Source organism: Thunnus albacares, chromosome 7, assembly GCF_914725855.1.
Source record: "Thunnus albacares chromosome 7, fThuAlb1.1, whole genome shotgun sequence".
Classification (NCBI taxonomy): Eukaryota; Metazoa; Chordata; class Actinopteri; order Scombriformes; family Scombridae; genus Thunnus; species Thunnus albacares.
This window is the reverse complement of record NC_058112.1, coordinates 25,541,533-25,564,882: the sequence shown is the minus strand read 5'-3', so window position 1 is coordinate 25,564,882 and position 23,350 is coordinate 25,541,533. Positions and strand designations below refer to the sequence as shown.

Genomic DNA, 23,350 nt, shown 5'->3' with positions numbered 1-23,350 from the left:
GAATGTTGTGATGTCTGCAGCGGCTGATCCTACCCTTGACTCAGCTTCTCCTCTCTGCGCTTTGATCAAAGTGAAGAAAGACAAGAAGAGCTGCAGAGGCTGTCACTGTGGTTTAGGAGACAGAGACACGCTCACACTGCAGTCTGTGACAGCCTCAAGTCCGCTCTCCGTTCCTCTCGGCTCTGTGTGTCATTAACGGCATTGAGCTGAGATGTTCTGGAGAAACGGAGCGGGGCAAACGGAGAGTTTTGAAACGGGGAAAAAAAAACCTCTTTGATCTTTCAGTTCTCTTGTACGTTCTCTGCTAAAATGGTGTTTTGTTCCTGATGTTGCAGAAGAATGCTGTTTGTTTAATAGGCACTCGAGGAGCACTTTTCTGTCACTGGTAGAGTTTATTTGATTTCACTGATTAATAGCAGTCATATATCAGAATATCAGAATTACAGAAGTTTTTACAAGTGCTTGGCAGAGAAAAAAAAAAAAGAAAAAACAAAAATACAAACTTAATCTTTCATAATTTAAAGGTTATTGATGTTTCATCCATATTAAAAGACATGGAAGGCGAATCCGAATTTTTCTTATTATCAACAAATACCAAAAAAAGACCAAAACCAACATGTTAGTTAGTCTCTCATTACTTTCCAGCCTGTGTGATGCCCCTGTGCCCATTTATTCCTTCTGAAGACGTAAATCTTTAAAACTGGTCACGTTATATATATATATTGTTTTGTCTCAGAAATTTCCTAAAACAGTTGGGCTTTGTAGTTTTTAGAAAATGTTACTCAAACAGGAGCAAACAGTGCATTTGTTGGGAACTAATATCAGCTGTGTATTAATACACATTTGATGCTCTTGTGAGTATTTAGAACGTGTATGTGGTTAACTCAGAATAAACTTGTGTGTTTGTGTATATGATAAGGGGGAGGGTAACAGTTGTGGCTCTGTAATAAGCAGTATATCAGGTTTTGATACACAGGCAATACCTGTGAGTAGGATGAACTCATTGTTTTGCTCTCCTTGTGGGATTTGCTGACAATAACAAAAACATAAAATATCACCAGACTTCTCCTTTAATAGCAATATTGTCAATTTAGCATTTAGCGTCATCACAGTTGGTTTCTCAGTTCAAAAGCAAACCTTAACACTCTCTTCTCTATCTGTGTTTATGTAGATTTGTCGGAGCAAAGTGAAGGAGACCCAGCAGCAGTTTTTCCACAGCCTGGCAGTGAGGCAGAGCCTCGCCGTGCACTTCAACATCCAGCAGGACTGTGGACACTTCCTGGCTGATGTCCCCACCCGCCTGCTGCCCTGGGAAGAGGAAGAAGATGAGGAGGAGGAAGAGGATGAGAAGGAAGACGTAAACGGGCTGAAGGAGAAAGAGAAAGGGATTAAGACAGAAACCAAGACGACGGACACCAAAGCTCCAAACGGTAAATTAGATGAAACCCCAGCAGCAGGTCACATGACCACCGCCGGACGCTTAAGAAGCCGAGTGGTGGTTATCACACGCGAGGTGCCCTTCCAGACGGTGGCTGACTTTGTCCGAGAAGGCGTGTCCCGACATACCCATAACCCAGAGCTGTACGAGCGTCAGGTCTGTCTGCTGCTGCTCCAGCTCTGCTCTGGCCTGGAGCACATGAAACCCTACCATGTGACCCACTGTGACCTGCGACTGGAGAACTTGCTGCTGGTCCACTGCCAACCTGGCAACCCCTGGAATCTGGACATCCTGGAGCCCAACAACAACAGCAACAGCAGCGGCGGCGGCAGCTCTGGCGCGACCTCCGCTAGTGCCGCCGCCGCAGCCGCCAACGCCACCTGCCCCGCCCGCCTCATCATCAGTAACTTCTCCCAAGCCAAACAAAAGAGCACTCTCATGGCCGCCGATCCTGGTACGCTGCGCGACCAGTCACGGCTGGCGCCCGAAATCGTCACAGCGACTCAGTACCGCAAGTGTGACGAGTTCCAGACCGGGATCCTCATCTATGAGATGCTGCACCGGCCGAACCCCTTCGAGGAGACGCCGGAGCTGAAGGAGCGGGAGTACACGTGGGCCGACCTGCCGCCGCTGCCGGTTCGATCGCTCTATTCACAGGGCCTGCAGCAGCTGGCCAGGTTACTGCTCACCGTCAACCCCTCTGAAAGGATCCGGATGTCCGAGGCCCGGGCCTGCCTGCAATGTCTGCTGTGGGGCCCCCGGGAAGACTTGTTCCAGGCGCTGGGCTGCAGCAGCACAGGCCCCATGTCAGCAGTCACCTCCAGCCAGCGTGAGGCAACACTCCAGAACTGGCTGGACCTGAAGCGGACACTGATGATGATCAAGTTCGCCGAGCGTTCAATGGACACAGCGTGCGGTGTGAGCCTGGAGGACTGGCTGTGCTGCCAGTATCTGGCGTTTGCAACCACAGACACCCTGAGCCGGGTGGTGCACATCCTGCAGCAGCCGCAGCCACATCCTCCGTCCCAGAACCAGACGCAGCCAGCGCACGCAGCACAGAACCAAACCCAAACCCAAACACATCTAGCACACTCCTTCCACCTGACTCAGTCACAGCCACTCTGAGTTCCTCTGCTGGTTGTTACTATGGTAACAGATCCAACTTCCCCCCCGCCCCCCCGTGTGGTCCCTCTGCTGACGCTAATGTGTGATGCAAGCTAATAGTCAGCTTTGTCGCAGCAGCCACAGTGCTCACCTAACACTAATAGCTGGTTGTGCAATGTGTGTGTGTTTTCAAATCAATCCACAGAGTGAGAGGCCGTGCTCCCATCAGACAGCTTCATGATCGAGGGTTTTCAAGAGGCTCAGATTACCATCAGCAGGAAGTGCAGCAAATGAAGTGGCTCTCTAACACTGGCCAAGATAATATGAAATACGGTAGCAAATGAAAGTAATTTTTGGCTCTTGACAGAGAATTGGCAAACATTAGCAGCTCATCCTGTGTGTTCTAACACTCCACTAGTACTTGATCAAAGACATTCACCAAATGTGTGAGGGATTTTTAGATTTGTGTGTTTTTTCAGCAATGTTCTGCAAGACTACGGAGTTGTGAGAGCTATATATTAGATACAGTTTGCAGGGCGGCTGTCTCCAGGGTTTATTTGAGACAGTGTCAAATGGAATAAATCTGAGATTTTATAGTTACACATTAATGTTACACATTAGTATTTTATAGAAAAGTTTCACCAGATTCACATTTAGATATTCTCAAAGTATTTTGTGTCTGGAGAGGAAACTTGAGATTTTTGTCCCAATTATTCAACTCATTATTGCATAGTATTGTATTTTAAGGAACAATTCACTCCTCAAAAGACACTGATTGAATTATGGAAAAACTAAGAAGAGAAATGAAGGGAGAGCATTTGAAGTGAAGGGAATGGGGGGAAAAAGCTATTAAGTCATCTTAGAAATCAAATCTAATCAGGTTGATTAGGCCTAATCAGATTTTTTTAATTAAGAGTGATGGGAAAAGGGAAATATATTTCACCAGTGAAGCCAAAGATCTGCCACGAATTGTCCATTTTAACACGCTAAAGATATTTTTTACAAGATTACAGCAACTAGTCACTAATTAAACATCGGTTAGTCCCAATGTTTGCACAGATCAATGAAATGTCATTTTTTTTATGTTTAAAAAAAGTTCTAGCCTGTCTGGAGTTGTTGCTGTTGTATCATATCATACTTTTAACACTTCTGCAAGGGGGCTTTGAGCGAGGTAGGTGATGAATGTTGAGCTAAATCTGGCTTTGCAGTTTTGTCAGTTAACAAGTTTTAGACGTGCTCTCTCTCTCTCTCTCTCTCTCTCACTCTTACTCTTATTCAGGCTTTGAAGTTAAAATGGGACACAACTCTCCCCAGCTGTTGGTTTGGTTTCTAGTCGGAGTATGTGCAATTAATATATTTGTTTTGTTGTTGTCTTTTAGAGGTAACGGTAACATTTTTAACATGTTATGCCGCCTTTTACTAATTCTTTCTTCCTTTTTTTTGTTTTGTGGCACATAAACTGATTCACATCAGTTCAATTCTGCAACTGTAGAAACAAAGTTAAGTTCAGTGTAAAGACTTTCTTACAGTGGATGGGAGACAGGGATGTTTCAGGGACTGCCAGAAGGCGGTTATTCTTTGTCTATTGTGTTGTTTTTGTCAAGTTGTTTTTGAACGGTTCTGCGTTACGGATGACATTTGCACATTCAGTCTGAACGTTGGCGCTCCTCGATGGAGACCGGAGGACATGATGATGATGATGATGATGATGATGCAGGAGAAACTGAGGAGAGTTCCTGTGAATTTGAGGAACTGGAAATGATTTTTTTTTTTTTTTTTTGCAGCGTGTGGAATGTAAAAGTTTGCCTGGACTGAAACGGACATTCGGACCTGTTCTCATCTGCTTTATGAACACACTCATCTTCCGACTGAACCACTTTTGTTTCACATAGAAACTCTTATGTGTACGAAACAACCACAGCCTCGAGACAGACAAACAACCCAAACACTGAGACTTGCTTCCATTCCACCTGCCTTGTTTACCGTCCTCTTGTTATCCAGCTTAACAGGATGGCAGATCGTGCATCGATGCTCACCGCTTGTCACTCTACAGATTTATTCTGCTTTAATTAAATGAGCTGTGTGTTATTGATCAGTACCTTCTAGCCTGGAGTCAGTGGAAGTAACACATTTACACAAGCCTCAGCCTCCACATGTATGCACATTGGTTTATTTATGGTTATGATGAACAAACACTGTAAAAAAGCATCTTAAGCTCAGTGTTCTTTTTGTGCAGAACGTTCCCTTGATATTTATCCAGGTGGACGGATGTTTTCAGACCGACACTGCAGAAAGGCTTTGCATCCACAAGTTTACTTTATTGTCTTCGATTGCGCTGTTGCTCTTTTGCGTTGTCACCACCTCTGGGTTTTCTTTTCATTTTCTGAAATACTGCAGCAGTTCAGCTTGTCACTTGGGGAAAATGTACTTTTGGGATCAGGATCCTGTGTTAGTTTTACTGCAGATGTACAGCACAAGACTTAATGGTCCATGGAGCGCAAATGAGACAAAGCAGGTGTGTGTGTTTATTGCTGCGTTTAAAGGGTTTGTGTACTAAGGAATGTGTGTGGACGGCACTGGTGGCTGTCCTTGTATCTAGAGATTTAAGCCTTTATATAGTATATATATATATAAATATATATAACCTTTATCTATTTTAATCCACACACTATTTTGTCGAGTATGGAGCACCTCTATTTCAGTCTTTAGAGAGTCTAAATATCATTTATTCATTTGTAAAGCTTTACTTGACTTTCTTCAACCTTGCTTGTTTTGGGGGAAGAAAAAAAGGTGAGAAGTTATCACTGTCCTAAACACAGGATAAAGAAAAATAGATCAGAGGAAGGAGCATTAATATACAGAACAATGTACAGTATTTTTACCCCCCCTTCTTGTAAATTTACCTGCTTAGGAGTTGAACCACTTTGAAAAGAGGCCGAAGGATAGCTTTCGAACGCACCATTGAAACCCAACATTTCATTAACAGCGACTGTACAGCCTACAGCGAGTATCATTTTCTTTTTCTCTCTGTTTGCTCTGGTTTTCTCTTTGCATTGTTAATTGCCACTGAACAGAAAAACAGAATCTCTGTAAGGCTTTCTATTGATATGTGTACAGTATGTCTCCTGGCCTGCCGCCATTTATTGTTAATCAAGTTAACCGTAACAGAACAATAAATATATGTTTTTATATATACACTTTGTGCCAGTTTTTTATTGCTGTTGTGACTAGTTTGTGCAGTGAAATCTTATGTTATTCAGTCATTTTAGACATATAGTCTGCAAAAGAACCATTCTTGAGTGTTGGGCTGATAATGAGCCTTTAAATTATTTACAGTGATCATACTAAAATTGGAAACATATTCATCTTTTCAGGGGTTTGGAATATAAATTTTCTTTTGTAAATTTTAAGAACTGGTACATCCAGTCTTCCTTTGCAGCTTCATATCAGCAGAGTCTGTGTAGATGAAGAAATTCCCTCACTGCTCTCAGAGTCAAGAGAGTTTTTTTCATTTATTAATTACATCAAGTCTACATGCTCAGATGGACGTTTTCAGAATCTTAGATTTTAGAGGAACACTTTCTCATGTACCCAAAAGTATCACAGAATTTCCACACAGCTCACTATTGATCAACAGTGACATTTTGGGATTTGGCGGCTCTTATTGAGCACTTAAACAAAATCAGGGAGCAAATACATAAAGAAGCTCTGTGCCTACATCAGTACAGTGATTTAACCACCAGAGGGAGCCATTCAAAAGGCAATCAAAAACCAGACTGCAGCATTCTCCTGCTGTTAAGCCTCTCAAGTAACTGTCTATTATAGTTTCTGCTTTTACTTGTACTCCTGCTACATTCAGTTCCACATGTATTAACGGTGACTGAAAGCTGTGTTAACATGCTTGTGTGAATTTAGCTGTACAAATATAAACATGTTGTATTTACGGTACCTCATGGGGATTTGCAGTCAAGGAAACTCCCATCATTTAGCTTTAACCAAAAAGATGAGATTATCCTGTCTAGGCTGAGATTATACTCTTATCCAACATAATATGTCTTACTCTGCGGTCTCACTCGTCTTCTTTAATTGAAAATGAGAAAAGGAAGGAGATGAAGTCCTTTTCATCCACTACACTTCTATCATAACAGAAAACTAGTACCCTCATGTTGTATGTAAGGCAAATTACTGCAAGTAGAGCTTCACTTCTAAGGTAAGAGAGGCCTGTTTGATCGGACTGCACCTCCTTTGGCAAATAAAGTGGAGTTTTAATCTCAATTCCTGTTCATCATGTACTGTGTTTACTTTTCTGTCCTCACACACCCTAGTGGCACAGCTGCAGCTGAGGACACATTCACCAAACAAAAGCCCCAAACCTCGCTGTGGATGCTGTAGATTCTGTCAATAGAAAGGTAGAAAAGTCATCAGAAGCCAAAAGATGTTATCATAACTGCATCCTGTGCAATGTTTTGGGTATGTTCTCAATGTAAACCTATAAATAATGTTGCAAAATGTTGGTTCCCCAATCTGAGGAATAAAATCTACCCTTTGTTTACATGACAACATCTCACCGGTGTCTCCTCCAGGACTCCCTGTTGCTCCGTTCACCTTAGTTTAAAATCTGCTGCAGTAAGCCATGGTGAATATTTCTTGCGGGCAGTAATCATCACGTTCATCAGTCTGGATCCAGAGTGATGCTCCACTAGCTTTATTACCTGTACTGTGAACCATTGCTTAATCAATAATCTTGTTAAATGATGTCAAAGCAGGGCAAACCGGGGGTCAGGGAAACTGAAAGGGGCTGCAGGGGATCCTCAGAAAGCACTCACAATCTGTTATAGAAGTAAAAAAGCACCTTAACAGCATATTTCTTTGGTACAAAGGATCAAAAGTCAACTTCAAGGAAATATCAGCAAGAATGAAAGAACAAGGACATTATTGTCAACATACTGGAGAAGAAATGTGAGATTTTTTTGAGTATTAAAAGTAAAACTATGCATTTAAACAGACTTTTGTTTAAAAAAAAAAAATGTTACAGCAGCTGTTGCGTTTATCAAACAGTAAAAAGCATAAATGAAATGTAACTTTTGAAATTTCCTGTGCAGCCTAAAAATAAACCGTCCTCCACTGACACCGTTTTGAAGATGAACTATTGGCGAAAGTGTTCTGATGACAAGTGACATTTAGGTTCAGTCAGTTGCAAATTCTGTCAATGATGTGTCCTATATGTGATCAATAAGTAAAAGTGGGGAGGTGTGTTTAAGATGCAGATTGGCAGAGATGCAGTAAATGATAGATGAAACAGTTCAAAGTAACTGACGATGCATGTAGTTACACTCCTTTGTAGCATTTTGCTACATGTAAGTAGCTTAATAAGATGTAAAAGCATGAAAAAATAAATATTTCTCACTGAAATGTGGTAAAGAGTAATATAAAATACTCAATTAAGATAAAGGTATTTCCAAATGTTACAGCTATACATAGGGATTACAAATTGTGTCTAATGGCTAATAAATAATGTATTAATCCTTTATAGATCAGTAATCATTTATTAATAAGAGCATTTGGGTTGCTATATTCATAAAACTCTTTGATTGTTTATTCTCTAAACATAACTGCACGGATCTATAATGCATTCATAAACGATTTATTAAATATTTAAATATACTCGTTAAATAAACCCTTTATTAGAAAATGACACCTCATTTTTTTTCTTCAGCCACCTCAGTGATGTGTTGTGACTTTATACTGCTAACAGCGCGGTGAGGAGAAGTTTTATTTGCCTTTAATTTAATTCTCTGGCCGCAGCAAGAGGAGGATTAAAGATGATTGTTTTGCTATCTGAGGTGTCATCACTGAACCCTGCCCACCTCCAGTATAGACAGTTATGTAATTTCACACTGAATCATCCCTAACGGCTCAAACCTCAGATGAGGAGGGGGAGGAGGGGGAGGAGGAGGAGGAGGAGGAGGAGGAGGTTCTTGGGGCAGAATTTGATCAGTTTTGGGGGTTGGGTGGGGGCGTTAGATTATGGAGGGCAGCTCGGGGAGACTTTAAAAGTTATAAACTCACACACCTCCCATCCTGGTCTATCCCCGTGCACCCGTTGCGTAACATCAGGGTGTGTGTGTGTTTGTGTGTGTGTGCAGCAGTCAGGTCCTCTCCTGTGCTGCTGCTGCTGCTGCTGCTGCTGCTGTTGTGGAGCTGTGAAGGAGGAGGCGGTGGTCGTGTTATTGAGCGGCCCGGCGGTGGAAGTTGCGCTGCAGGGGTGGGACTTTTTTTCTGCAGTCGGTCAGTCGGGGGTGATCTGCGGCTCACACAGAAATGCAACTGGCAGCAGCTTTCCAGACTCCAGCGAGCAGCAGCAGAAACACACGGACACCTCCGAGCTGAAGATAAACCCTCCTCCTCCTCCTCCTTCTCCTCCTCCTCCTCCTCCTCCTTTGCCTCTTCATCCCTCTGCTCATCTTCCTCCTTCAGCCGGCCGCGTCTGAAAGCTTCCGGATGCGCTGAAACGGGAGGAGTGTGAACGCCGTTTCCCTCCCCTCCTCCACCCCCCGGGACAGATAGACCGGACCGGCACCGGTGCCATTGGATGGAGAGAGGCGCCTGAAGAAGGGAGAGCGGTGGAGTTGGTCAAGCCCCCCTTCTCCTCCTCCTCCTCTTCCTCCTCCTCCTCCTTCTTCCCTACTGCACCAAAAGAAAACTCCGGGTAAGAAATGCGTGCTCACTCAGGCCGTTTGGCCCCATCGACCACCTGGCGTAAACCGCTGCGCTCCTGCACTCTCGGTGCACTAACACGCAACATGCATCATGGCGAGACTTGGGACTTGCATGTGTCCCTTTTTTTCCTCCTCGGTTCTTTGTTGAGAGTAAAGGATTAATTTAAAGCACATTAGCCGCGCTTGTGAATGCATCTCAGCAGACAGGATGACAGGAAATGCCTGCCATCCCGTCTTTCAGTCGACCCAAATGTTGATTCGCATTGCAAGTCGACCTGAACTAGGAGCAGGTTTTATTGCTGAGGGAGTGAATGGATGCTCATGCAGCTTTCACTGGCAACAGAGGTTAAAGGAGCTGTCCAGCAGGAGCTATCCATTCAGCACCACTCTGCTTAACTCAAACTAGAAACTGCAACTGTGGCCTTAAAAAAAAAAACTTAGTGCAGGTTTGATGACCAGTTTCAGGGATTTAAGTGTAAAGTGAAGTCTAGTTCACACAGTCTTTTGTTTGCAGGATAGTGTTTAATCGGTTTATTAGGGCTGCCATAAATCTTTGCGTCATAAATACTTTCAATTCCTGTGTTTTGGTACCAACACCAAGGTGCGTTTTTTTTTTTTTTACCCCCAATACTTTTGTTTAATTTGATCTTAACACAAACAGCTGTTTAAGAACTTTGCCTCAATAAAATGCAGCACACAACTGTTGAGTTAAATCTAAATATATCTGATTAAGCATGCATTCAATGCCGTCCTTTGTTACCTTTGATCAAATTTTGATACCTAGACTTAATTGTTAATAGTGTCAAATCAATGTGTTTGCTTTTGTGCAAGTTGATCTTCTAAATCATGGGTTCCCAACATGGGGGCATGGACCACATCAAGAGTCACAAGACAAACCTGAGTGGCCACAAGATGAATAACAAAAGGGGTAACAAACATTTTTCAATTTCTTGGGGGTTTTCTTTTTTTAATCGTGAAATACTGGATAGTTTGACCTCTTCTGGTTACATCACTCTTTCATTGCACTGCTCACTACTCAGACATATGCAACCTGTGAGAGGGCGTTGTGAGGGGACACAATCCAAAAAGGCTGAGTAAATATGGTAATGAAAAAGACTAAATGTTACTAGTTACGCTTGTTAACCCCATAAAGTGATACAGAAGATGATCTTGTTGCTGGTGTGTTTGGTTGCCTAAATGCACTTTCCCATAACTCAAGTTAACTGTTTGTCTCTTTAACACTTCCTTGACTTTATAGGCGCCAGATTTTTTCCTTTGCTTTCTCGCTGTACTCTGTCTTAAAAAGTGACAGTTGTGTGCAAATTACCTGGAAAGCTTTATGCATCAATTAACGGTAAAAAGATGTGTGGGAGTATAGACTTTTCCCTCTCAAAGCTGTGATTCTTAGCACATTCAGGATCTAAAAGAAAAACGCTCACTTGAAAACTACCCAACTTTGCTTTAGACATTTCAAACTTAGACGGAGGAAAAAATCTTGTTAACATTAGCTCACACTCTGGGTCCTCTCCAGCTCTTTGAGTGTTTTCTTCGGAGCTTTCTAATGATGCTGGCGGTCTGTGTGAAGCGGCTCGGCAGTAGAGGTGAAATAGCTGTGTGTGTGTGTGTGTGTGTGTGTGTGTGTGTGTGTGTGTGTGCGTGTATGAGTGTGTGTGAGTGTCACTGGGACTCTCGCCTCCTCGCCGAGCTGAAATACGACCTGCTCAGAATTCAATTCTCCACCAGCACTCGCAATCATCTCAGCCATTCGTTTAACACCTACTCTCTCTCTCTCGCTCTCTGTCATGGGTTTCCCTTGCTTACACGCACACACACACACACACACACACACACACACACACACTCAAAGCCTTAATACACCTACTTCCACTTCCTGTGCCTGTGTTGAACTCGTCAAAAGAAAAGTGTTATTACATTAACAAAACTGAGAGCACTTAAATGAACACTGAAGACACATGGCTCTGTGAGTCCAACACCTAAAGGCCCACTGCCATTATCTAAATGGTCTTTCCAAACAAAGAAAGAGAGTTACACCTTAATGTATCACAGCTAATATTTCCCGAATAGATCAGGTAATGGATTGCCTCGTTTTCTGGCGAATGCCTGTGGTCAGAGCAGTTTGCTGCCAAATGTAGCTACAGCTCACTTCTCTCATTGATGCCTCGAAACACAGCAGGCTGGAGAGAGAGAATCATAATCTATCATAAGATGTGTCATATTCATGAGCTAGAAGTTATCAGGTATTAAACAGTGTTGGCAATATATAAAACTGGTTGCTTTACTGACAATAATCTCAACTGGTTCTGATTTAACAAAACACCTCGCAGGTGCTGAACTAAAGTGAAAATGAACATATATTTTTGTTAAATAATCAGTCTATATACAGTATGTTGATGTTTGTTTATATATGTTTTTGCAGTGATAGTGGCCCCTATATTAGCGCTGTCCAGGAGGCGTGAATTTTTGGTTCCTACTGACAGTGTCAGTCCTGGTAATTTGACGGTTGCAATATCTGTATGGGCAGGCACCAAAACAGTTCGTAATGTAATTTGTAACTTCAATTACAACAAACACACAGGCAGTTAAAAATGGCACATTTTGCCAACTTGAATAAACAGCTCCATGCGGCAAGTTAACAAAATATAATGTGTACCAACTGCATCTTAAACAATACAGACTAATAAACACACATCTCACATGGCTTGCTGTGGCTGAGTCTAAATAAAAGACGTACTGTGGTGTCTCTGCTAACACTTAAAAATGTGAGAAGATGAAATTAATATGTTATTATCAGCTGACTTCCATCTGCACTCCATTTAAGCTGATTTCCTTGCCCAAGTGGCACGCTGGCACAGCCAAATAGAGCACAGCCAGTGCTAACATCGGCAAGCTAGGCTAACTAGCTTCCACTTCTTGAGTTGTATACAAACTTAATAGCATAATGGGGCCTCCCAAATGTTGCATGCTGCAAAGTGACAGAACCATCAGTTTATAACCAGTGCTATATGGGATGTTGGAAAAAGGAGCTCAAAAACAGTGTCGTTTCAATATTTGGAGGCTGTACAATGCTAAGACGTGCTACTATCAGTAGCGTACCATGGAAGTAAACAGGGCGTCTCCAAGCAATGCCGTTTCTTAAAGGTGCAGTGTGTAGGATTTAGTGGCATCTAGAGATGAGGTTGCAGATTGCAACAAACTGAATAGAAGAAGAGGACCTGCTCCCTATGTAGATATAAAGGGTTCATTTTAAGGTAACAAAAACACAATGATTCTTATGTTCATGGGATTATACACTAATGAAAACATACTTATGAACAAGTCCAACTAGATGCCACAGAATTCTACACACTGCACCTTTAAATCTCAGATAAAGGAGGATTGAAGCTTAGACACTATTTCCAAAGGAGTTTTTATACTCTTTAGGAAAAGTTCAATATTCATAATAGTTGCAGTATCATCATAGTTTATTTCCTAACACAAAAAGTTAATTAAAATGTAAGTTTGGCTTTAAAACTGAAAGTCTGCAACTTAACTACAGTTAAAGTAAGATTTAACCTACAAAGAAGCAAGGGTGCAGGGGTGAAGCATAAAAACTGTGTTACTGTCCAAATACCTTTGGCTCCCTCTGCAGTTACTCAATAGTTAATCAATAAAGCCGTGGCTTGGCTTCAAATCACTACTCTTCCCCACTTTGGAGAATTTAAGCTTACACCCACTTTCGCATTAAAGAGAGTGTATGGACCTTTTCCAAAACATTAAGTCAGGTCTGAGAGACGTTTTCTGCAGCACTAAGTGCTTTCCCTGTCCTGTATTAGCCTAATTGTGAGGTTGTTAATCTAATAAGTTGTAGGTATAATGACTCACACATGATTTAGCTTTTCAGTCTTAATATCAAGGCTCCAGACTGAGGCTTCAAGATTACAGAAGTGATGAAAAATTAGTGGCCTGGAAAAACCCGCCCAGGTGTGGAAATAAATGGGCAACTCTCAGCAACTTCTTTAATTACCCTAACAACTATGGTTGTGTTGTGAGACACTTAGATATATGAAACTGTGACTCAAACAAATGTTGTAAAATAACGTGCGAGGTCATCATTTACCAGGATTAAAAAAGAAGCAAATGACATGATTTTTGGTAACTGTTCTGTAGTTATTTAACCATTTATCTGTGTTTGTACAGTTTTATCTACTCTTTATAGTGGCTGTTTGGACATTTTAGTGTTTAATGTGGTTTAGAGTGAAGTCAGCAGGCTTTTTCTCACAACTCATCACTAGATTCAAAGAAAGCTTTCCTCTGTCTTTGGCAAAGAAAGAAAGAAAATATTTAACTTCCAGATTTTAGGAGATAAATCAAATTCCACTTGCGAGAGTTGTTTAAGTAGCTCTCGACTTTCACTACCAGACAGAGTGCAAACAATTCTCTGTTCGCTGTCACAGTCAAAGATGCCTGTTTCACTATTTCCATTTTGCGTTGAGTCAGTCTGCAAACATAAACTTGAGTCAAGTCTTTATGGTTAGTTTTGGTTAAAAAAGGGATTGAAACTGATCATGAAGTGAAAATCAAAGACATTTTGGTGGTCATCCATCATCACCCTCAAAATCTGATCTTTTGTTTGGTGAACTAAGGATGATCTGTGCACCAAGTTTCATTCAACTCTGTTTATAAGTTGTTGAAATATGCAGCCAACAAACAGACCAAGTGACTAACTAAAATGGGTGAAAAAAAAACTCCTGGCACAAGTAAACATTTTAAAGAATAGATTAACAGTTTTTCAAGTCTGTCTTAAAACGATTGTCACGTCTCCAAATGAACACTGAAACAGCTTTTGCTTGCTGTAATCATTGTCCCTCTTCTGACCATTGATTCTCTCCAAATGCACTTACAATGTAAGTGATGGTGGACAAAATCCACAATCCTTGTTTTGAGTAAAAATTTTGCAGTCTTTTTAGTAAAACATTCTCTCTTTGTGTCTTAATGGACATTGTAGGAACAAAGAAACAAAAAGAGGGAATTTGGCATTAAAAAGACTTTGAAACATATTGACTTGATTTGGACTTGGACTTTGGATGGCTGCAACCTCATATTATCTTCAGATAAACTTTTAAATATATTTTTGTACATAAGGAGGGCTGTAGATTTTGTCCTCCATCACTTACACTGAAAGTATGAACAGGAGGAATCATTACAGCAAGAAGAACATGAGCAATGTTCATCTGGGTACCTGACTGTTGTTTTAAGACAGACTTGAAAAATTGTGAACCTATCCTTTAATTTTTAGACATCCTTTGCACAAATCTCAACATATTTCTTTATTTTTTCAGTGCGTTTACATATGCTATAGTTTTAGCTGCCTTTAGCTGAAAAGTAGTGGCAGTATTTTGAGTCCAGGTTTTGTTATTCTAACTCTGAGTGATTGAGCTGATTAGCTGCAGCTTGCTGGTTCTTCCTGCCTCAGCTGGCGCCATCGCTGACATTTAAAAACCGGCGCCGGCCGGTGCGATGCTACTTTTATTTAACCGTGCATCAAATAAGCTGTCCAAACCAGAAAGTCAGAGTGTAGCTGGCATTGAAACAGGCAGATATACGAAGAGGCAGGAAAGAGAAGGAGAAGAGAGAGAAAGAGATATTGCTTTGCGGCCTGAACACAGATTGCTGTGCGGTGTCATATTGTATCTGGCTGTTTCACTGAGCGCAGCAGTGAGGCAGTTAATTTGATTATGAGAGTCATTGGGCAAGATTAAAAGCAAAGTTGATTGATCAGTTGTTGGGAGAGCGAATGAGAAAGAGTCAGAGGGGAGTAGCTTCTTCCTTCCCAGCGGCTCTCCGTTTTCTTATTGCTTCTTCTTTTCAACACACACATCTTTTTTTTTATTTTCCTCAATCAATTCTTTCTATGATTTCATCCTTGTCTCACTTCTCTCCTTATCTCTCCTCTCTTCCTGTTTTTATCTCCTTTTTATGTGTTTGTGGGTGTCATAAATCAGTGTGTCTGTTGTTATTGATCAGGCCTGTTTTAAGATGCAGCTCCAATAGGGGGGAATTTCTTGTTTTCCTTCTTACTCGCAGTTAGCAGCAAACAGCAGCAGCCATGCCGTATTTATAGCCAGTGTGCAGAATCTGGGTTCGCTGTTGGTGTCTGAGCTGTTTTGGTTTCAGCAGGAGACATGCAGGCTGCCTGGTTTGCATGCAGCAGCCACAGCATCTGTTTCCTCCCCAGTCATGCTGGTTTTTGTAGGCAGTCCTACAGGGAATCCAAGGAAACAAAAGAGCTTTTCACACACAGATACATGGGTTAGAGCTATTATTTATTATTGGACAATATTTTCACTGTAGTTATGTGAAAAGCAGCATCTAACTTAAAAAAAACAACCCAATTATTTGGCTCTGTAAGAGTGAATGTGACTGTGGCTGCATTAATAATTACAGTACCGTAAGGATGTGACATAACGTGCTTTTTGTGATTTTCTGTCATTCATATACAGTAATAATGTTGGATGTCTATGTTAAACATGGTCAGAGTTCCCAAACGTGAGGTGAACATATGTAAAAATGCTCCCTGAAAGTCAAAAGCCAGTGAAGGGCTTCAACCTGTCAATTCTGTGGTCTTTGTTGCTAAGGTTGTTCCAAGCGTTGTTTGTGATGTCCACGCGCTTATTACGAGTCAGATTTTGCCTCAAATTTATATGGATGTGTTTGAGAAGTTTCCATTTTGAGTGAAGAACAAAAAAAAGAAATGAATTCTGACTACTCGTGTTTTTTTTTACATAGCCTCCAGTCTCCAGCTGGCCAATCAGAAGAGATTGAGCTCTTCGGGAGGAGGGCCTTAAAGAGACAGGAGCTAAAAAACAGCGTGTTTCAGACAGAGGCTGAACTGAAGGGCTGCATAAACAGCCAGTATAAGATAAATAATGAGTCTTTTGAACTGTAAATCATGTAACGATATTCCAATAGAGCCTCAGAATAGAAATATAGACCTGGAAATGTTATTTTACTCTCATTTTGCTAGTCTGGTTAGTGGTCAGAATTGGAAAAGCTGTGCTTGACTATTATGGATGTAACTACTGTGTGAGATATTTTGTTTTACAAAAAAATGAAGTCAAGGTTCTCTTACTAGCTTTTTCTGCATCTCAGAGTCTTCTTCATTCATACCCATCCCTTAAGTTTTACCCTGAAAACACATCTGTCGAATCTCCTTCTCTATTCTTTGGCAAAAGTCCTGACATTTAAAAAAAAAAAAAAAAATTTATATTATTATTTCTCAGAGGCTTTTAACAACAGATCTCCACAGATTTAACCCAGGATTTTCATGAAGTTTATGTGTGACCACATTTTTTGTTTCCCAGAAAAGTAAAAACAGCCTCATTAAAATGTTGACGAGAAAGGTTTTCAGCCTGTACGTTAATAAGCTGCCGCAAAAGAAAGCTAACAAGCCTGAATACACAACCTTCAACCAATCTCAGTTGTAAAAAAAAAAAAAAAAAAAGATACCTCCATCTGCCAGATCAACGCATGAGTTATTTTATCTCATTTTTCAACAGCCTGAAGCTAATGCAGAAAGTAGACAGTCAATACTAGTGTCCTGTGCTTGCTCTATTCAAATACCTTGGATACTGTATCTGTGAAAGGCCAGTATTAATGGAGAGATTTGATACATCTATCTGGCTCACACACAAGCGGGCTCAGACAGTGTGTGTGTGGGCTGGGGTTGTCGCTCTGCAGGGAGTCTGAGTGTAGGTTTAACATTAAGATGTGGCTGATGAGAGCTACACACATACACACACACACACACACACACACACACACACACACACACAGGACTGCATCCTACTGTAAGTGCCTGGAGGAAAATGTTTCCAGGAAGAGTCAGGTTTTCAAAGTTTTCCCAGTAAAGCCAAATAGTCTGAGATATTACTTAACCCTGCAACCTTTAAGATATATATTCATGGTTTAAGTATTTAATTGTCGATTAGTATGCATAATTCTTAACTCTGTTTATTTTTCCACCCACAGGCCCATTACTGTTCTGGAAAATTGTATTCCACAAATTTCACAAGCTCTGTTCCATTGCATCATTCACTTGCCACTTAACGTTCTTCACAGCTTGTTTTCCAAGCTGACATAGTGACAGGACATTCATTTCATGCATATCTCGGTAATTGAAAAAAAAAAAGTCCTTTGGACAACTCTCTGTGCGCTGGAGGCAGACAGTCTTTTTAGACCTGATGAGGAATATTATCAGACACAGAATCCCCGCAGCAACAGTGAGATAAATCTAAAGATGTGAGAGACCATGTGCGCATGAAGATGACACATCAGTGGAAAAGCTTTTATGTAAATGTTCACCTTTCCTTTCACAGTCATGTGTTAATGAGCTGTCAGCTGGAGGAAAGTCTCCAATCTGAAGGAGAGCGTTGATGTGATATCAAATCACTGACATGTTGATATCATGAAAATAAGACATACAGTAAGTAGTTTACGTTGAGAAGTGTGTTTCATGCTCCAGTTCTTTGAGTTCCAGCTAAACGATTGCCATTGTGGATAATATGAAAAATATCAGTACTCAAGTGTATAAAAATTCAACCTTTTTATTTCTTCTCTGCTGGCATCTCTCTCTCTCTCTCTCTGTTTGCCTTTGTTTGTCTGTCTCAGTTTATTACACAAACTATTTCTGGCCTTTGTCCTCACACCATCTTTCTTATCTCGATGGTTTTCTGAGACACCTCTGCACAGATTTTATGTGATAGAAGGTGACAGTGAAAATTGGAAAGAGAGGGGATAACAAGCAGCAGAGGTCATGATCCTGATTCTACTCTTCACTCATCGGTGTACATGATGGAACCCACCATAAGGCTGGAAAATGCTTCTCTGGGCTGCACGTACTATAAGTGAAAGTGCACGGGTGTTATTAGGAGACGCTCGCATTGCTCTATTTTTAACACTTGACATTATAACACTGCTCTCTGCAAAGATCCACAGAAACGTTTACAGTATTTATATCTTTGCAGGACTAATTACAGCCTTAAACTGGCTGTCTACAGTACTTGTTGCAAAAAAAACACACAACAAGACATTTGCTGACCGGATCTAGTTTGAGCATAAGTGCAACTCTGGTCTTAAATTTCACATTAGTGATTGTGTAACACTGAGTCACCTCAATTTCCTTTGCAGGTTCGTTCCTTTAGATCCTGCCTTTGTGCTCCCATCTTGAGGTCAAAACTTGAATCACTTCAAGATTTGGTCTGCTGAGTTTGCAAGAACTGTGATTCCCAATCAGAAGTACATTATACGCCGGGGGTGCTTTTGCGGTTGCCAGTGGGTACGTGGAAAGACAGTGAAATAGTAGTAGCAATTCTGTCTGTCTGTAAAAATATATCCACATATTTATGTTTAGGAGAAAAATAAACATACATATAATATATTTATATTTAATACATTGTCACAATAACCAATAAACTACCACCAGCAATAGGCCGATTGCACCGGACACATCTCCATCCAACCGGAGTCAGTGGTAACACCTAAAGACCATGTGCTGCTCATCAAAACTAGTTCAAAAGTAAGCAGAGAATTCAAAATAGCTTAAAGTCAAAAAAACAAATTGTTGAAATATCCGTCTTCTGCTGCTGCAAGTGGAAGGAGTATAAATGCAAACTTGACCAAACCCACTGAAAAAATAAAGACCCTATCTACTTTAATCAGTGCTAAATAACATCAAATGTAATGTTCAATTTAAACACATCTGAAACATGACAGCTGGTGTCGATGGAGGGGTACATCTCACCTGATAGGATGGTGGTTTGTTCATCAGACAAAAAGGTTCAGAGCCACTGTGTAAGCTGATGTGACTGATTAAATGACTTTCAAAGCCTTAAATCCATTGGCACTGATCTCAAATGAGCAAACATTAACAAACAAAGCCAATGCTGCCTCATTGTTATTTACTAAATCTGTCTGAAACATTGTCTTGTTCTCTCCCTCTTGTTCTTTCCCTCCCCTGCCTTGATCTCCCCTCCCTCTTCCTCCTTCTTTAAGCTTCCTCTGGACCTCCTCTACACTCATATGTTACCTTAAGCCGAGCTGAGCCAGGCAGGGCTGAGTTGGCGGGCGATGCTCAGTGCTTCCCTCTCTGCCAGAGATTCCCCATGCTTTGTTTAATGGCACATCAGCAGCTGTCAGTGGGCCCTGCACTGCGTCAGCCACTTTAATTGGCCCGCATGGCTATGGTCTGCAAACCCCCACCCGCTGCCCCCTCCAGCCTTTTGCTATATCATTAGTGTAATGCTCCCTTTCCCCCGAGCCGCTGAGATATGGGGAGATTCCAACAAGCGGGGGAGAAAGAGGGGAGGTTGGGGGGAGGAATGAGTCACACTCCAGCAACCTTTTTTTTTTTTTTTTGCAGTTTGTGAAGGAAGAAGAAGGGCACAGGAAAATATTGTTCTCCTTTGTCTTTTGAAAAACAGCCGCTGATGCAATTTTTAAGAAAAATTGAATTGATTTCTCATTGTTAACCAAACAAACCTGATGACTGCCTCTGAGTGAGTTCTCCCAGAATCCTTAATGCAAGGTTGGGAGAGCAACACATTTTTTCTGTTTGTCACGGCAGAATGATTGGAAAATAACATAATCTGTGTTCTCTTAGCGTAGATTTCAAAGTAGTGGTCGCTGGATTACTCACATTACTGCCTCAGGGCCACAAATCATCAATTTCAATCAATATAAATGTTAATGCAACAAATGTAGGAGTCCCAGAAACAATTGGGGTCTAAAACACAATTTGATATTATTGTATATAAGGTGTTTTCCTCCATTCAGTCTTAAATCATGGCCAGATTAATCTACTAGGAGAGGCAGGGCAAAAAGCACCATGAGTCTTACATCCCCTCTTACCGGCGTTCAGACCTACGCAAGATGTTTCCAAGAAATTACATTCATATACATCTAAATTGCAACGGCAAACACGTTTTGCTAGAAATGTAATGCTGGCTGATTAATTTTTCTCTCAAAATAATGAGAAAATGTTACGTATTTGGCAAGTTGCAAAAATGTTGATGCTAAATGGATGAGGGAAGTGTTCAGTGATGACGTAGTTCTTTTTTTTCCTACCAAGTTATCTGATCTTGCAACACTCTGGCAGGACTCAGGATGCGAATCTCAGTCTCTGTTGCCAGAGTCCTGCATCTTGTACACCTGCTATCCACCTCAACCTTCTCCCTCCGACTTCAGAGTGATACATAAATGTGGCATTTCAGTCATTCAAAAACACACATCTGTGAACATAAATCCAGGCAGCGATTACCTTTGCCAACGCAACATAATTGAGAAAACAATTTAGTTGTATATGTATGTAATTTCTAAGAGACAAGGTTGGTCCTGCGTTAAAAACTCTGTAAAGTTGGCAGAGGAGGTTGTTGCTTTAAGTACTGGAGGTTCGGTTTGAATAAAAGAACACTGGAAAAGCTATCAAAGTTGGAATAATTTTGCTGTAGCCCTCTTTGTTGGCACTGGGTCAAAACAATAGTCTGTGTTGTCAGTAATTCTGTGATTTGTCTTTGTGCAGCTCCCTTTAAGTCCGAGTCTGGCAACAGCTCTGAGGGTCAGACTTTACTCTCTTATGCTTCCTGATGTAAAATGCCACTTGAACAGATTATTCTCTGGATGTTTTTTTTTGCAGGCTGGCTGCAGCACCATGTCCTCGGCTCAAAGTGGGGATATATCAGGCTACCATCTGAGCGGTGAGTGGACAACACTTAATGTCCAAGATGGTTTCAAGCAAATTCCTTTACTGATCTTGTCTGCATTGAGTATCATTGTGTGGATGAATGCTTGACAGCTGTCCTTTTTCATCCACACTGTTGTAAATGCCTGTTTGTATGTGAGTGTGTTTGAGACCATGACAGATGATGCTGTCTATAGCTTTTCATTCAGTGGTGTGCGTATGTATTTTGAGGTCACATTTATACACAAGCTTTACAATGCCTGCGGCCTCATCTGTTGCTGAAGGCCACTGATGTTTCAAGACATTTTAACTTGCACTATAATTGGTTTATCTCTTGTGTTAAAAAGTAGAAATAAAGCTGTCAAAGTCCTCCCACAGATGCAATTCATCTTGAGAAAGCCAGCTCGGCACCCTCATAGTTCCTCCCTAAGATACAACATGAGCTTTAATTCAGAGTGGCATTTCAATTTATCTGTCACATTTCGCCAGATTTCGTCTGAAACTATTAGCTGATTTACATAAAACTTCATGTCACGACTGTTTCCCAAAGTCATCTCACTGCTAAATGACAAGAACTGAGGCTGCAGCAAACTGTGCTCTGTGATCATGAGCTTGTTAAGAATCCTGCTAGTCTTAAAACGAAAATGTGTTCTCGCATCAGATATGAAATACAGACAGTTATGAGGCCAAAACTTTATGCTACCACTGATGAAATGGAACTGTATAAGGACAGCTTTAAGAACTTTTTGTTTTGTGTGTGTGTGTTTCAGTGGTACGTAACCCGCCGGGCTGGGAGGTGGGAATCTACCTAGTGGGCTTCTTCGTGCTGCTGGGTGTGGCCGGACTCAACATCTGGAAGCTGTGGAAATCTGGAACCTTCCCCACGCCATCCCCCTTCCCAAACTTTGACTACCGGTACCTGCAAGAAAAATATGGAAACTCCTTCTCGGAAGTCAGGCAAAAGGTACATTTAAATGCATGCTATGTAGAAATGTGAAAGATGAACTGGTTTGCCTAGAACAAGTGATGAGCAATAATGTACCACTGAGGGTCAAGAGTCTGCAGGTTTTCTCTCCACTTGTAGTGTATTAAGTAGAAATAAGTATATTTTCTCTTCTGTTGCTGAAAGATTTTTGAAATTTACTGGTCAGATTTTATTTGATGTTGAGACTCTTGAGCTACCTCGAAGCAGAATTCCAGGGTCTTATTTTTGTAGTTTTGACCATTATTTCTATCTGTTAATGTTAAAATTGTACTCACCAAAGCAATTTTCTGAGATCCGTAAACACAGTGACATCACTACAACAAAGTACAACAAACAACACAAGAGTTCAGATGATCAGACAGTTTGTAAATAAGCACTTTAGCCAGAATATCTGCTGTAAACCTCCTTATTTGGCTTAAAACCCAAAGTGAGGATACTAAGTGTTCATCCTTCATCACTCAACTACAATAAGCACAGCAGGTCAAGGTTGAACCAGGAGGTCAGTTTGTAAACATTGTACCATTTTTTACCATCCTAGTATCTTTAAAAAGTTCTTTATCCTTTACTTAACCCCTTCCTGAAGAGAGTGGCAGCCAACAATCACCGGCGGGCCTCCACCACCTCTAGCCGCAAGCCCAGCCTGGCCCTGGGTGACACCCCAGATGGCTTCAGAGACCTGGGTCACCTGGAGCTGATGAGTAGAGAGCTGGACCCGACTGGCATGGCCCAGCTCAACCGTTCCATCTCCACCGATTCGCTCAGTTCCATCTCCTCCATCGCCAACAATTTTGGCCATGACTTCACTGTCGGCCAGCTGGAGGTGACTCTGGAGTTTGAGCAGTCCAGGCTGCCAGGTCAGGGAGTGGGAATGCTCCACATCAGCCTGCACCAGGGCAAGGACCTGCTGGAGAAGGAGGAGGGAGACTTTCCAGGCTGCTTCATCAGAGTCTCTCTGGGGCCAGAAGAGCTAAACGTGGGAGTCACAAGGGTAAGGGAGCTGTGTGTTTTTGTGTGTGTTCTTGTATTTCTATGCTTACTTGCGCCGCCTCAATAAAGTATGACTCTACACTATATGTGGATATATGTTAGTTGCAACACACAATTATTTTTGTTCTGAGAGCTATACGTGACGTCCTCAAATTGCTTGTTTTGTGGCACCAACAGCCCAAAACCAAAAGTTTTACATTTACAATGATATAAAACCAGAGAAAAACTGAATTCTCACATCCGAGAAGCAGGAATTCTGAGCAAATTTGGGGGATTTTTGCTTAATAAGGATGGATCAATGGATCAACTGTTGATTAATCGACTAATCATTTCAGCGTGTGTGTTGTAAGTGTTAGCATATGTGCATTTTAACATATGATAAT

General features: G+C 41.4%; 2 protein-coding genes across 7 annotated transcripts in view; both read left to right on the top strand.

Moving 5' to 3' along the window:
* The window catches only part of peak1 (pseudopodium-enriched atypical kinase 1), a 110,525-nt gene extending 104,788 nt beyond the window's left edge, over positions 1–5,737 (top strand). For all 6 annotated transcript variants that reach the window (XM_044356130.1, XM_044356131.1, XM_044356127.1 and 3 more), the window contains one exon: positions 1,172–5,737. In XM_044356130.1, the coding sequence (XP_044212065.1) occupies positions 1,172–2,563 (1,392 nt within the window). In that variant the 3' untranslated portion in view covers positions 2,564–5,737. The remainder of the gene's footprint in view (positions 1–1,171) is intronic.
* A 2,849-nt stretch (positions 5,738–8,586) lies between these two features.
* syt12 (synaptotagmin XII) overlaps positions 8,587–23,350 on the top strand; it is a 28,351-nt gene continuing 13,587 nt past the window's right edge. Inside the window, exons 1-4 of the mRNA XM_044356200.1 lie at positions 8,587–9,251; positions 20,951–21,011; positions 21,766–21,959; positions 22,564–22,968. Of these exons, the coding sequence (XP_044212135.1) occupies positions 20,966–21,011; positions 21,766–21,959; positions 22,564–22,968 (645 nt within the window). The 5' untranslated portion in view covers positions 8,587–9,251; positions 20,951–20,965. The remainder of the gene's footprint in view (positions 9,252–20,950; positions 21,012–21,765; positions 21,960–22,563; positions 22,969–23,350) is intronic.